General features: G+C 40.0%; 1 protein-coding gene and 1 long non-coding RNA gene across 2 annotated transcripts; one reads left to right on the top strand and one right to left on the bottom strand.

Annotated features, from left to right (window-relative positions):
• Nucleotides 1–245: 245 nt before the first annotated feature.
• Nucleotides 246–13338, bottom strand: ak9 (adenylate kinase 9). The gene is made up of 35 exons (XM_069696569.1): nt 13235–13338; nt 13006–13069; nt 12857–12909; nt 12670–12766; nt 12382–12494; nt 11984–12166; nt 11719–11835; nt 11017–11091; nt 10741–10842; nt 10398–10537; nt 9967–10313; nt 9542–9660; nt 9135–9282; nt 8905–8995; nt 8748–8818; nt 8600–8659; nt 7470–7664; nt 6919–7055; nt 6564–6767; nt 6199–6474; nt 5978–6099; nt 5241–5460; nt 5054–5122; nt 4750–4968; nt 4359–4577; nt 4033–4249; nt 3750–3951; nt 3400–3546; nt 3043–3260; nt 2636–2832; nt 2214–2383; nt 1633–1731; nt 1345–1447; nt 1139–1253; nt 246–813 (listed from the first exon to the last, which is right to left on the bottom strand). The coding sequence occupies exons 1-35, from the start codon at nt 13325–13327 to the stop codon at nt 605–607; spliced, it is 5211 nt and encodes a 1736-aa protein (XP_069552670.1). The 5' UTR covers nt 13328–13338; the 3' UTR covers nt 246–604.
• On the top strand, nt 5955–7174 carry LOC138619800 (uncharacterized). Its single transcript, XR_011310839.1, has 3 exons — nt 5955–6054; nt 6281–6802; nt 6942–7174. It is a non-coding gene; the product is annotated as an uncharacterized lncRNA (long non-coding RNA).

Raw genomic sequence — 13338 nt, 5'->3', positions numbered from 1 at the left:
CATCTGAATGCTGTCGCAGCACGTGTTTGTTTGTTTGTTTGTTTGTTTGTTGTGTCAGAATATATTTCGACGAAGTTCATGTGATTTTTTGACTTTTTAGATAAAAAAAAAAAAATAACACATGACAAATATAAATAAAAACAAAGGCAAAACAAAACGAACAATTATCAATAGAAAAACAAATCATAGTCCTTTGAGAGGAAAAATTGCAAATATAGACATTTGCTCAGAAAAAGGAGATTTATTGCTGCATTTTATGAGTCCTCGCCATGCATACAATAAAAACAAGAGTCCACCTAAATGACAGAGCCTAATGGCTTGCTAATATTGCTTCCCAGAAGAAAATAACCAAAAAGAGAAACCTGCTGCATTACTTGTTTTGAAATTGTGAATTGGACTCCTCAACCTTTAGGGAAGCTTTAAGAAAGATGCAGATGGCAGACACTGAATACTGCTGAAAATTACTTAACAGAACAACATTTAGCCTCAACACGAAATAAGTTCTTGCAGATGTTACATTTTACATTGATTCGTTGACACACAGCTCATCACACCATATTAAATAAAGTGACAAGTTATAATCAAAAGTGCAAAACAGGCACAGCTACAGCCCACCACTGGCTTCTGGCAAGTCTCCAAAGGCCAAGAACTTCTTGAGTTTGAACTCAAAATCAATGGGGCATTCACTGGGAGGCTTGTAGTTGCCCATCATTGCTGAGCTTAGGTACGGTATGAGCGCACAGTCCTCTTCAAATGAGGCCAGCTTCTTTTTGAACTTCTGACGGGTGTAGACTGTGCTCTTGTGGTTGAAAGCTATAAAAAATGTGAGATTTATTACTTGGGTAAAAGAAACACATACAAAGAAACAAATACATGTTGAAAAATGCTATATCTCAACTAAATGGTCTAATTTAACAATATAGCAAATTAATATGGACTCATATTTTTCAGAAGTAGAGTAGTCATTCAGAAAGATGGTTAAAATAAAAAACATTTAGGAAAAAATGTCAGGCCATTGAAAAAGTTTATAAATTCAATCAAAACAGCCCCTAAAATCTTTACCATCATCTGTATTGAGTCAAATAATTCACACATGACATCTTATTTTGCCCAATGCCAAACATGAAATCTCTCGTACCTTTCAAATAGTAGGCCACATAGAGAAGTACGGATCTTTCTATACTGAGAAAGGGATACTTTGGTTTGAAACACCCAGCAGCTGTCAAGGCCTTAATCACTGGCCTGGATATTTCCTAAAAAAAAATACAGGTTCAACTCAGAGCATGTCGATATCACAGAGAAAAACTTGTATGTATGTAATACATGCACTTGAGTGTGTCCAACCTGTTCCACGTAGCCCAGAGTTGGAAGGGAGGTGAGCTGTACCGGCTCACATAGAGGAGGAACTTTACTGGGCAGCCTCTGGTCCCAGTAGGTTTCAGGAGTCCTTAATAAGTAATGTGTGTGAACACCAAGTTTCAATGAATAGACCAAAATTATTCATGTTAAAATAATGTTACACTGTTTTTCTGGCAAGTAGTGGCTGAAAACTGAAAGAAACCAGTCATTGTAAGCAGGAAACTTGAGAAAATGGCACATTTTAAAAAAATGTACAAAGAGATAGACCTGCACCTCATAAACTTCTCCTGTTTTTCCTTTGTCTCAAAAAGGTAGATCCGTTCTCTGTACTCCGCAGCATATTCCAGCTTTCCTTGAACCAGGGCTTCAAACCTAAGCACAAATAAGCCTTCAATGAAGATAAAACTGTCACATATGTTATAGAGTTGAGGCAGTAAGAAGAGAGTCCTCTTTGCAAATTGTGTTGGCATATAATGCTTGAAATTCTAAAGGCTAAAAATGCAGCTGGATCTTATAAATGAATGCATTTTTGTTTTTGATTACTTTAATAGTGACAAGAAGTTGACCTTATCTGCTTTTAAAACATTTTTTTTATTTTTATTTTTTATCCTCAGGGCAGAGAGAAGTCCAGGGGCTACTTATCAAATTACAAAAATTGTTAAGTAAAATAATCATACCAGCAATTGTTGTTCACTGATAAATGAAAACCTCTATTACTCTGCTACTACTGTCAGTCAAGATGAACTTTGTCTTTGAAGTTATAACTTAAGGATAGGTAAAAACACTGAAGTGGGGTGCCTGCGTTTTAACATTTGGAAATATGCTTTTTTTCAGCAATAGATTGAACAATGTACCTCTGCTTTCCATCCAGGTAAGTAATGGGACAGAAGCCCCTCAGTTCAACCTGCTGTGGGAACCTGTTCTTCACCTCGATCTCCGTCAGCTTTTTTGGCCGAAGGTGAGGTTGTGGGAAGGCGTGTGAGCAGCCAGGTGTCACAAATGTATCCGGATTGGACAGGAACCGCTGTGGTTGTTAGAGCAACATACACATTTTATATTCTCCTTTAATCACAGATTCAAATACTTGGTTATGCACAAATTCAAGTTTTCAATGTTAACAAATTCCTATTAGTTGTGTGACCCTCTGGGTGATGACAGACAGAATCTGAAATATCTGAAAAGAAGAACATAATTTAGCTTGAATGCCTTTACATATCAAATTGGTCACTTGACCATCTGTGTGCAAGTAACCTTTATGAGCCTGCAGGTCACTCACCTCTAAATGGTTTTCGTTGCACATCTGGTAATAGTGTCCTCTGTACTCAGCTGCATGAGTCAAGGCCACTGTTTCTGAGCAGTCCACCAGGTGGTAATGTAGAGCCCAGCAAACAGGGCAGTACTTGTCAAACTCTCCAAGCCGACACTCCAGCTCTTTGGGTGTGACGCACAGCCTGTTGATGCAGGTTGCTTGTCCTGTTGACAAATGTGCATGGGGTTATAATGTTTTAAATATATGCACATGTAAAAAGGCTAAGCTGTGAGTTTGAGAGCAAATAGTCCATTTATTTTTGACTTAAACATATTTGCCCACCAGACTGTCCTGCAGCGCTTAACTATAGGTTGCTGTAGGTTGCTGAGCTATTTGCTGGAGAATCACATTTAAGCTTTTCTAGTAGTACTTACCACTTTGGGTCTTCTCCAGGTAAGTGTGGATGTATTTCATGCTGATGCTGACCTCCTTTAAAATGCTGCTCCAGATCCCCCATTTGCTCTTTAGGCCATCAATGAGGAACAAGTTCTGATAATGTTGTTGGAAGTGTTTCCTAACGTCTTCCACCTCCTTCTTGTAGATGTAATTACGCGTGTGGAGGATCTCAGAGCTATCGTGCATCAAGTGAGGCCTAAAATGGGAGAAGAAAGGGGAATCAGGACATATTTTATTATCTCTTATGTTTGTTTGTGCTTTTAATCAGATGTCAGACTCATGATTTTGGAAAAAAAGCAGTTCATTTATAGTTGCTATAATGTGTGTTATCTGACTTGTTGAACTTCATCTTGTCGATAAGGCCTCTCCTCAGCACCTCCTCTGTGTCTAGCTGAAGCTCAACTACAATCATGGGGATGATGCTCAGCGATTCCATCAACTCTGCCTGCTTAAGGGTTGCCGGAAAGCCATCCAACACGTACCTGTAATGCAAAGGAATTAAATATTGTCTTCACATACTCACTCAACCAGGAATGACAGAGCACATTGTGTAAAGGTTTCTCGACAGTTGTGTAGTCTTTATCTTGACACGCCAAGAGGCATAGCAGGGATTTTATCACGGAAAAGTGAGAAGCACATGACTTTTTATTATAAATTTATAAATGTAAGAAACCCCTCGTCTTACCCCCGCATGCGGCACGTCGAGCACATGAGTGCCACCTCCAGACATTGAATGGCCAGTTCATCCGGCACAACAAGGCCCTGGGAGAGATACCTTTTTATCTGGACAGCCAGATCGGTGTGCTCCTGTGTGTTTAGCACCATTCGGATAGCGTCACCGATAGACATTCGAGTAAAGCTATATTCTTGAGCAAACTTCTGCGCCACTGGAAAAATAAAAGCAAAGCAAGAAGACTAAATAAAAGCGAGGATCATTTTGGATCATCTTTAGCTATCTTGAGTCTTACGAGAGGTCTTTCCAGATTTGGGAGGTCCAATGACTGCCAGTTTCACAGGAAGTGACGGGGTAGGCTTGGGCTGCTGAAGGTACTTCAATGGGTTGAGCATAAATGTGTTGCGGTTCTCCTTCAAGTCAAAGAAGTAGATATACTGATTGAAGAGCAGGGGATATGTGGCACTTCGAGACCACTGCAGAGGATGGATCAAGTCTCTCTCTTTGTATTGCTGTAGGTTGGGAGATATGCACGGATAGAAAAATATGTTAAAAAAACAATGTTTACAAGGTGTGGTAGTATTTAAAATACTTTGTAGAACGTTCCTAAATTAAGCCTACCCAGATGGGGTCCCAGTAGCCGAAGGCACTGTGGAACTTGTAAGAGGAGAGCAGCAGCTTATTTGCCAGGTTGTATGAGATGGGTTGGCATTTCTGAAACAGCGACTCCCTGTTGGTCAGCATGGGCTGGATTTTCTGCAACAGCTGACGCTGACTGAATCTAAGCTTACGAGATGTATTGATTGTCAGTTTGGGTATATTTAGTTCCTTCAGGAGTTCCTGATGACAGAACAGCACAAGAAAGTGAATATGACCATTAGTGAAATAGAACTACATTACAGTGTGGAGGTTGTACTGAATATATTAAATGTGAATAGAAAGGATCAGGGTGTGGTGACCACACCAAACCGTTTGTGTAGCTAAGTGCCTTTATGGGTTTGTGTATTTGTACCATCATAGTCGCTATGTTGTTTTCATCTGTCGAAAAACGCTCTTCTATTTCCGTCTCCAGCCTCTCAGTAGCTGCATCCTCCGTGTCGTCATCCTCCGCGTTCTCATCATCATCATTCTCTGAAGGAAACTCGTCCTCCAGAATGGCTTCTATTTCATTCTTTATGTTTGCTTCAGCTTCATCCTCTTCATCATCCTCTTCATCCTCTGGATACCTGGACTGTTTGGTTAGAAAATAGGGAATAGAGGGAACGAGTTAGTCATTGATACAGATAGAATGATAGAGTTATGATGAGTTTGCTTACCTTTGTTTTGTCTCCTTTAGGGTTTTGCTCTGCCAGAAGTTCAGCCCTTCTCTTAGAGATATTCTCCTCCTGTATCAAAAAGAAACATATTCAACAGTACTGGTCAGGGAAGACAACAAGACTAATAAAGTTGGCAAAAAAAATCACAACAATTTCTAAAACTATTTCCAAATTGTCACTTTCGTACCCGATTTTTCTTATGAAATTCACGAAGGAGGTTCAACTGTGCTTCACGGTGGTTGTGGCGCTCACGCCAGCTCTCCAGGTATGCTGGCAACAGACGCTTCTTAATATCCTTAAATTCTGCATCCATGACTATCACAACATCAGGGAAAAGCTGTCGCTGCAAAATGTACTGCACCTCGTCAGAATCATTAGGGAAGCCCTCCAAAATGAAACCAGTAGACCTACAAAGTAGAGAATCTTTAGGTAAGCAGACACTTTTTGTCAGGTGTTTATAAAAACAAAAACAAAAAACTGAAAATAGGCATGCATACATGCATAAAAAAAAAGGTGCAAGAAATGAATGTGGCTAAATTGAGCGTAAAATTTATGGAAGTATAGGCTATACATATGTTGCGGCTTGTATACTGTTTTTTTTCCATCATGTGGAATAAAAAGAAAACACTTCTATGCTGATTTGTTAAAGTAAACATTTAACATTTTGGACATATGCTTGTTCCCTTTTTACAGTGAATTCAATTACAGGATAGCAATCTCATTTTTAGAAACAAATCTCATGCTAATTCCCTCACCGAGCTCAATTCAGTTAACACAAAGTCAGAAACATTTTTGCTGAGATTACATTTCTATTCTAACTCTCAGAAAGACAGCAAATGTACACTTTTCCCAAAATGTTAAGGTTTTCTTTGAAGGAGGCTACAAAGGCAGATGTCATGCTTTTGTGTGTCTGTGTATAACTACACGTATGGTTCTTTTTTCCAGAATGGTAAGATAACCATATCCAGGATCTGTGAATTTAGCTGCTCTCCTCCAGACAGGTAAGCTTTTATGATCATTTCTTCATCAGTCAGTAGCACTTCCTGCTGTAGACACACAAATATTCAGGGTCAAAAATACTATAATTAACCAGAAAAAGGGTTCAACTTAAAATTGAAGTACCATAACATTTGATCAAAGCTCACCTCCATGTCATTTATGTTGGCTGAGGTATCTACTGTCTCTTCCTTGTCTTCCCCCCTGGCTTTCATTATTTGGGCCTCCAAGTCCTCAGAATATTCCGCCAAAGAAACCTCCTCATCAGCATAAAGTACCCGCTTCTGAGTCTTGGCTATGATGTACATTTGGAGCAGCTCCCTGAACTGAATATGGAAGAGCCCAAGTTGCTGTGCCAGCCACTTCCCATGAGCTGTTTTACCTGACCCTCTGGTACCAAGCAAAAGCATCCGCAGGGCAGGAGGCTTGGATAGAGGAGGACAAGGAAAATGTGAGGGAAGTTTGATTCCTCTATTGTATATTCTATTCTGTCTCTTCTTGTGTCAGCTTGTACCTTAAGAGGCTCAGTCTGTGTAACAAATTGTGTAGGGTTTTCAATGAATGATTTCCTGGCCTCTTGGCTGGAAAAGTTGAAGGTCTTCTCACGGTACTTGACTGAAATGTCATCCGTACAGGGCCACAGGACGTTGTGGTTTTTTAAGGCAACAGGGCAGAAATGTTGAGTATCTCCAAGTAATCTGTTGGCTGTTGTTTCCACCTGCATGCATTCGGAGGCAAGAGATTCTGTTAAAGGTTTGTTTATACTATTAATAAGCAGTGAACAGTAAGGCCTGCTTCTTCATTCTTTGTAGTTTATAAAGGCAAAAAAGTTAGCAAATGTGGCTTTACAATGAAAAAACGGTACTGACTTCCTCCTCCTTCTCTGCTGCAGAACTGTCACTGCTGCCTTCCTCTCCTCTCTCTAGCTCAGCTAAGGCCTCCATATCGTCGGCCTCTTCGTCGAGGTCGATCGCAGACAACTCCCAGGACACATACTCAAAGGGTTCTGAAGATCACGCAAACCAAAGATTGAAATCAAACTTTTTCTTACCAAACATGGCTGTGTCACATTATTAAAGAAATCATTCAACTTCTGGTATCAATTTAAAAGTATGTGTTACTATAGTTGTGGGTGAATTTTTTTTTTTTTTTTTTTTTTTATGAAATGAAATAAAAAAAATTCAAATGCTCTTTCCAATCCTTAAGTGGATGTCTGACAATATCTGCTCCTCTACTTCTTAAATTGTAATTCCTTTATTCCGGCACTGCCAGGGACAATAGTAATGAATGACATTGCCAGTGTGTCAGAATCTCTTGTGTTGAGGTTAAACTCAATTAAAAGAAATGAATCTCTGACCGTTCATTCTGAGCGATTAAAAGACATGACGTTTTTGGTGATGAAGCTATACTATACACTCACTCTCCATCTGATGGACCATCTCTTGAAGCAGGTCCTCTGGGCTTTTGATGTCGATCTCCAGCACCCAGTGGGTGATTGTGAAAGCAGCCTGCATTTTCTGCCATTCTGTCGCAAACTGTTGCAGTTGCAGTTTATACTCATTCATCTCTGGGCCGCCTGGATAACCCAAATCCCAGTCATTTGGTAGTACCACAGCTTGAGCCGCACACAGGAGAGAAGGAGGGAGATTAACAAATTTGTACTACTTGCTGCTTTAGTGGTGCTTACATATGGTATAGTTTGAAAATACAACAAAAGGTATGTATGATTTTAAGTGAAAGTCTGTAGCCACAGTGTGGAAATTCATACACAGTGTATGTAGCACCCTGCTAATTTGTTTACATGTGTTTCTTTATAATTCTGTAAAACGGTGCATTTGTGTTCATAGGCAGAGAAGTATAGTTTGGAAAGTACTTAAGTGTCTTTGAAGTTGCCTTTGAACCTCTCGTGACCTTACCGTATGTATATTGGTTGGTCAGGTGTTAATGTGTTGCTAGCCAATCAGGACAAGCAGATGAGACTTTTTTTTTCTGACCTACCGGCTTCTTAGAGGGGCGGGGTAAACGTTATAGTACCATCACACTGACTTTCAAATCCTGGGTATTATTGTGTGTGTGTGTGTGTTTAAAAAAAAAAAAAATTATATATATTCTGTGGGTCACAATTTGGTTTTGCAATAAATGTTGACTGTGTTTCATTCAATGCATGTGGGTTAAAGAAATGTTATTTCAATGTAGAACGCAGATCCTAAAATCTGTATTTTTGTAGACCCTCTCCAATTCACCTCCCATGCAGCAGGGGTATGATATAATTGGAATTGAGAATGTGGGCTACATGTAATACACAGGTTGTTGTTGTTTTTCTTAAACTGAAAACAAAACAGATTTGAATTGTTGGTCTCATTATTCTCTACTGTAATTAGGGTTAAGGGCACTCCGCTGGAAAGTGTCACACTCACTCATTGACTTGAATCTGTGTCTTGATAAAGGGAGTATTTTTTTCTCTTGTAAAAGAACAAAATAGAAATCTGAATTTTTTTTTTTTTAAATGAGAAAACAGCTTGTTCTTGTTGTGACACCAACATGGCTTACCTTCTTTTGTAATTGTGTCAGGATGTGCAGGACTGGTGGCACCAGATTGTTCAGGATCATCTGCAAATCAAAAGGATGCATTATAAATAATATTGATAAAATTGTATAGGTCCAATGAGAGTACGGGAATGTAGGCAGCTTTACAGACTTGTAATACCAGTCTCTTCGACAACTGTATGTAGATTTGACTGACTCTCTGATTCCTCCTCCTTTTGGTTTCTAAGAGGAACAAAAGCTGCATAAATAATCTTGCTCAGATATAACATACGACATTGATTTGACGACATCTTTGCATCTGTACTTACAAGACTTGTTTCGCCTTCAAAGAATGTTCATCCTTTAACTTTACGGCTTTGTCCACACTTTCCTTATTCATGTTATAAAGTCTCTTCAAAACTGATCAACACACACAGTGTATCAATTGAAGCGCAACATGTACCAAATATGACTAAGGAAATTTCAAGCAAAATAATGTAAAATACAACTAAAAAATGACCTCAACTTGATGGAAATGCTTTTTGTTTGTGTCCCCTACCCTGATGTCCATCACTGTCCCCGAGACAGAAGACGATGTCTGGCAGAATTCCAGCTTGCTGTAAGGGTTCCATTTCGGAAAGGCTCTTGGGAAAGTTGTCGAGAACCCACCGAGTCGTGCCCTCAGCGTCTGAGTTCACCTCTTCAACCTGTAATATCAAACTTATTGTTATTTTATCTGGGTTAACACTGACATCACATTTATGGCATATCATAAATGTTATGAATGTCTCGGTGTTATGTCCGTTTGATTTGATGTTGCATGTTGTACAATGTAACTGGTGCAATTCTTTAAATGGCAGTATTTATGTTTGATGCAGTCAATGGTTGCTTCTCGCTGCTGGTTGCCAATTTTGGGCGGAGAAGCTTGAGTAAATGCAGCCGCCATGTTTCAGATCGTTAACATACCTCTTTTATATGATTCTGCAGGACCTCAGCATACAGGCTAATGGGAGATGTGCTCAATTGTTTGGCTTCCTCCACAGCACTAAGCACCATGGCTTGCACCTCTGGATGATCCTCTGTCACTGAGAACAGCAGAAAAACATTTACCCATTTGCACAGTGCGGGCTGTCCAGATCAGTATGACACATTATTCTGCACGGTAAGCTCCAAACATCAAAACAATGCATGAATAAAATTACCATCTGTGATACATAAACTGGGGTATTGTACATGTAACTATATATACATACACACACACACACACACACACACACACACACACACACACACACACACACACACACACACACACACACACACACACACACACACACACACACACACACACACACACACACACACAGTCAAACTCTACAAGTGATATTGACTATCATCATCAACAAAGCTGAACTTGCCCTGTTCTTGTCCTCCATCGTGCTCCATCATCTTGATTTTCTCTATCGCAACCTTAGTTGTCTCCTCTTTGATTTTGTCAAGCCTCTCCTGCTCAACCTTGGCCAGAGCTGGCGGCATCAGTTCCTCCATGTCAACTACCACTGCATTGTAGTGCTGAGCAAGAAGTTTACATAAAGTGCTCTTCCCTGCCAGAGGGGGCCCGATGATGGAAACTCTACAGGGGGGCCGGGGCATTGGAGGAAGTAAGTACGGACGGGGGTTTGTGACAAACTTTTGGTAGGCCTCCTGAGATGAAAGGATGTACAGTTTGTCCTGGAAGCTGTACAGTGGTTCAGGTGCAAGTTAGTTGAAAGTGACAATTAATGCCATTGAATAGAGTTTTCATTTGGAAAATATCACTCACCCCACACAAAATTCTGGCTTGCCAGGAATGACCATGGTCTCCTTCAGAGCAACTGGACAAGATCGCCCCCAGCGGCTCCTTCTCCACCTAAAGCCAGGGGCCACTGTCCCGGAGGAGCACGCATTTCTCAGTAGGTCCTCCTAGAAAAGAGAAAGTCAGGATTAAAGTAATTCTAGTTAAATTAGGAGTGGATTCAGTGGAGCGAGTTACCCAGAGTAACATTTATTCTTGCATCAGTATTGCATGCGTGTTTATAACCCAAATGTAGGTTGTTTGAAATATAGTGTTTTATATTCATTCATGTAATTGATTGTTTTGAAATAAAACATGTAGATTGCCAGACCGTGTCTATGTCCTCTGGCAATTCTTCCTCATCCAGCTGCTGGAGAAGGACTGGAATGGAGACGGGCTTTATGGCCATAGATCCAAGATGGGAAATTACAGACTAGAAGTATAACAGTCAACACAATAAAGTCAGCCCACGAATATGTACATTTATGCTCAAATAAAGACTTCACATAGACATCACTCACTATGATGCCTAAATCGATTCAGAGGCTGTTCCTAACTGTAACTGATTTATTTACTGAAGACGGCTTATATATTTTTTTCTTGTTACCAAGTGCAGCTGTTCAGGTGTATTGTTTCCATCCAGCTCCAAGAGGTAAAGTGGGTTGTGGTGTCTCATGTAGTCCTGAAAAAAAATATCAATGAACTTCCAATTTACTGGCTCAAAAAAGGCTTGATTTATCTTATAAGAAATGTGTTCTTTTAAAATCTTTTGTCAGTGGAAATATATTTAACCACACATCTGATTTTAATTACAACAAATCATAAAATTGGGTAATGTGTGAACAGATGTTAGGCACAGGCTATGTTCATCTGTCATTCCACCTGTTTATTAACAGCAATATTTTTAAAACTGTTGTTGGGCATCACTGGTCTGATTCTGATAAAACACGATACTGTATATCTTTATACTGCATAGGCTCTTTTTAGTATCTCAAAAACACAAAACATGGAGGAATGATACATTTAATCACTGATTTGGCATCTGAAAAATATTAATGACCTAATGTGTCGTCCATAATAAAAGCGAATTTTGAGAGACCATAAATACTGTCTTTTGTGTGGCAATAATCTTGCATACACTGTTCAACTGATATAAATATACTGTTGTCTTTCTAAAGGAAGGCGGAACCTAAAGACGCGCAGTATATTTTCAATCTACCATTGTGTGCTTGCCCACAAAACTAAAACTTTAAGGTGTGCAAGCAATGGAAGACTTCATTCAGAACTAATGCAGGCCTGGATAACTCACCTCCAGTGGTCTGAGCATGGTGTCTTTGTACATGTTGATTCTAACCCATACATTTATGAGTAAAGTCTCTGGTGTCCACACCATCTGGTCAATATTAACTCCTGAGAGTTGATCTTCCTTAACCTACAAGCAACGTAAACATTTTACTCGTATTCAGTACAACAGGGTAGGTTGGATCGTGCGTTTATAAAGCAACAGCAGAAGGTAGGGGACAAGAGACAGCTCATGGTGTCAGTGCCAAGAGTTGTTTTCCCTCGAGCCATACCTCCTCTTCCTCCTCCTCCCCCTCTTCCTCCTCCTCCTCCTCCTCCTCCACCACATCCTGATCCTTGGTCTCCTTCTTCTTCTTATACAGGTCATGCTCCCACTGATGCCTGTTGTATAACTGCCCTGTCTCTGGGTGCTGCTTCAGACCTGACAGCCTCTGGACCATGTCCAAGTCTGCACACTGGCGAGAGGTAAATGTAATCAGTTTATATAAACATCAGCTACACCCTGAAAAATATTTGTCATAATATGAACTTTCACACTGACAATAAAATGACAAATGAGCAAACAGATGTTGGTAACTGAAACAAAGACACCTCAGTTATGTCATTGACTTATGCAAAGCTAACAAACAAAATGCAATGCACAACATTAAGTCAAAAATATGAGGGTAACCTTGATATTAATGATGAAATCTGGTCTTAGCTTAAGGTTTTGGATCAGTTCAATCTGCTCACAAATCCCCAGACCATCTTCAGACTGGAACGGCAGGCAGCTCAGTACGTAGCCTGTATGACGACACACAAACTCTCAGTCTGCTCCTTTGAATGACAGCCTCTTGTACTATCATTGCGGATCCCATAAAATATTCATCCATCAGACTTAATCAAACATTACATACAACATCTGGCGATTGGACGCATGACCACTGCACTGAGCCTGATTTAATAAACTCTGATTTACCATAATGCTCCACATCTGGTGAGTTCAGCCTGGCCAGAATCAGGTGCAGCACCACATCCGTTGGTATACTTTTACCCTCAGATAAGATATCCAAGAGCTAAAATTGTCGGACAATGAAGAATATAAACACACGATGGGAATACGGGGCTGTTCGTTGAAATGATGCAGATTATGTCAGGCTGCTCACCTGTATGCTTTCTTTCGTTTTGTTTTTTATGTGCGTTTTGAGCAGATCGGTATCTGGAAGATTGTAAAAGCAGAGGAGAAATATCAGAGTTGATCTGCAGAGACATCGTGTTGGTACAGACAACCAAAACATACCAAAAGGCAATTTACCATCAACCAGGATGCACTTCCAGGACTCTGCGATTTTTTTGGCCAAAGTGGATTTACCAACACCCTGCCACAAAAACGGATAGTCACTGGGTCACATGACATGAAAAGTATTTAAAAATAAAAAATAAAAAGTTTGCTTGTGTTTGTTCAATTGTGTGTGTGTGTGTGTGTGTGTGTGTGTGTGTGTGTGTGTGTGTGTGTGTGTGTGTGTTAGTAAAAGAGCATTTACGGGTCTTCCAATTATGATGAAGCAGGTTGGTTTCGCGAGAAGACTCTCTCTCTCGGCTTCATCTTCTATTAGGTTGTCCACGAAACGATCCATTTTTTTTTTTT

Source organism: Brachyistius frenatus, unplaced genomic scaffold (assembly GCF_029030835.1).
Source record: "Brachyistius frenatus isolate BFR_SWC_R1_liver_20210118 unplaced genomic scaffold, ASM2903083v1 Contig_21, whole genome shotgun sequence".
Taxonomy (NCBI): domain Eukaryota; kingdom Metazoa; phylum Chordata; class Actinopteri; family Embiotocidae; genus Brachyistius; species Brachyistius frenatus.
This window is presented reverse-complemented; position numbering and strand designations above follow the sequence as displayed.

Excerpts from the sequence above, each read along its gene's own strand:
- ak9 (XM_069696569.1), bottom strand. The coding sequence starts at position 13,327 with ATGGATCGTTTCGTGGACAACCTAATAGAAGATGAAGCCGAGAGAGAG. Across the intron at positions 11,836-11,983 it reads GGGAGGAGGAGGAAGAGGAG|GAAGATCAACTCTCAGGAGT; the intron begins GTATGGCTCGAG and ends TTGTAGGTTAAG. Across the intron at positions 4,969-5,053 it reads CTAAAGGAGACAAAACAAAG|TCCAGGTATCCAGAGGATGA; the intron begins GTAAGCAAACTC and ends CTAACCAAACAG.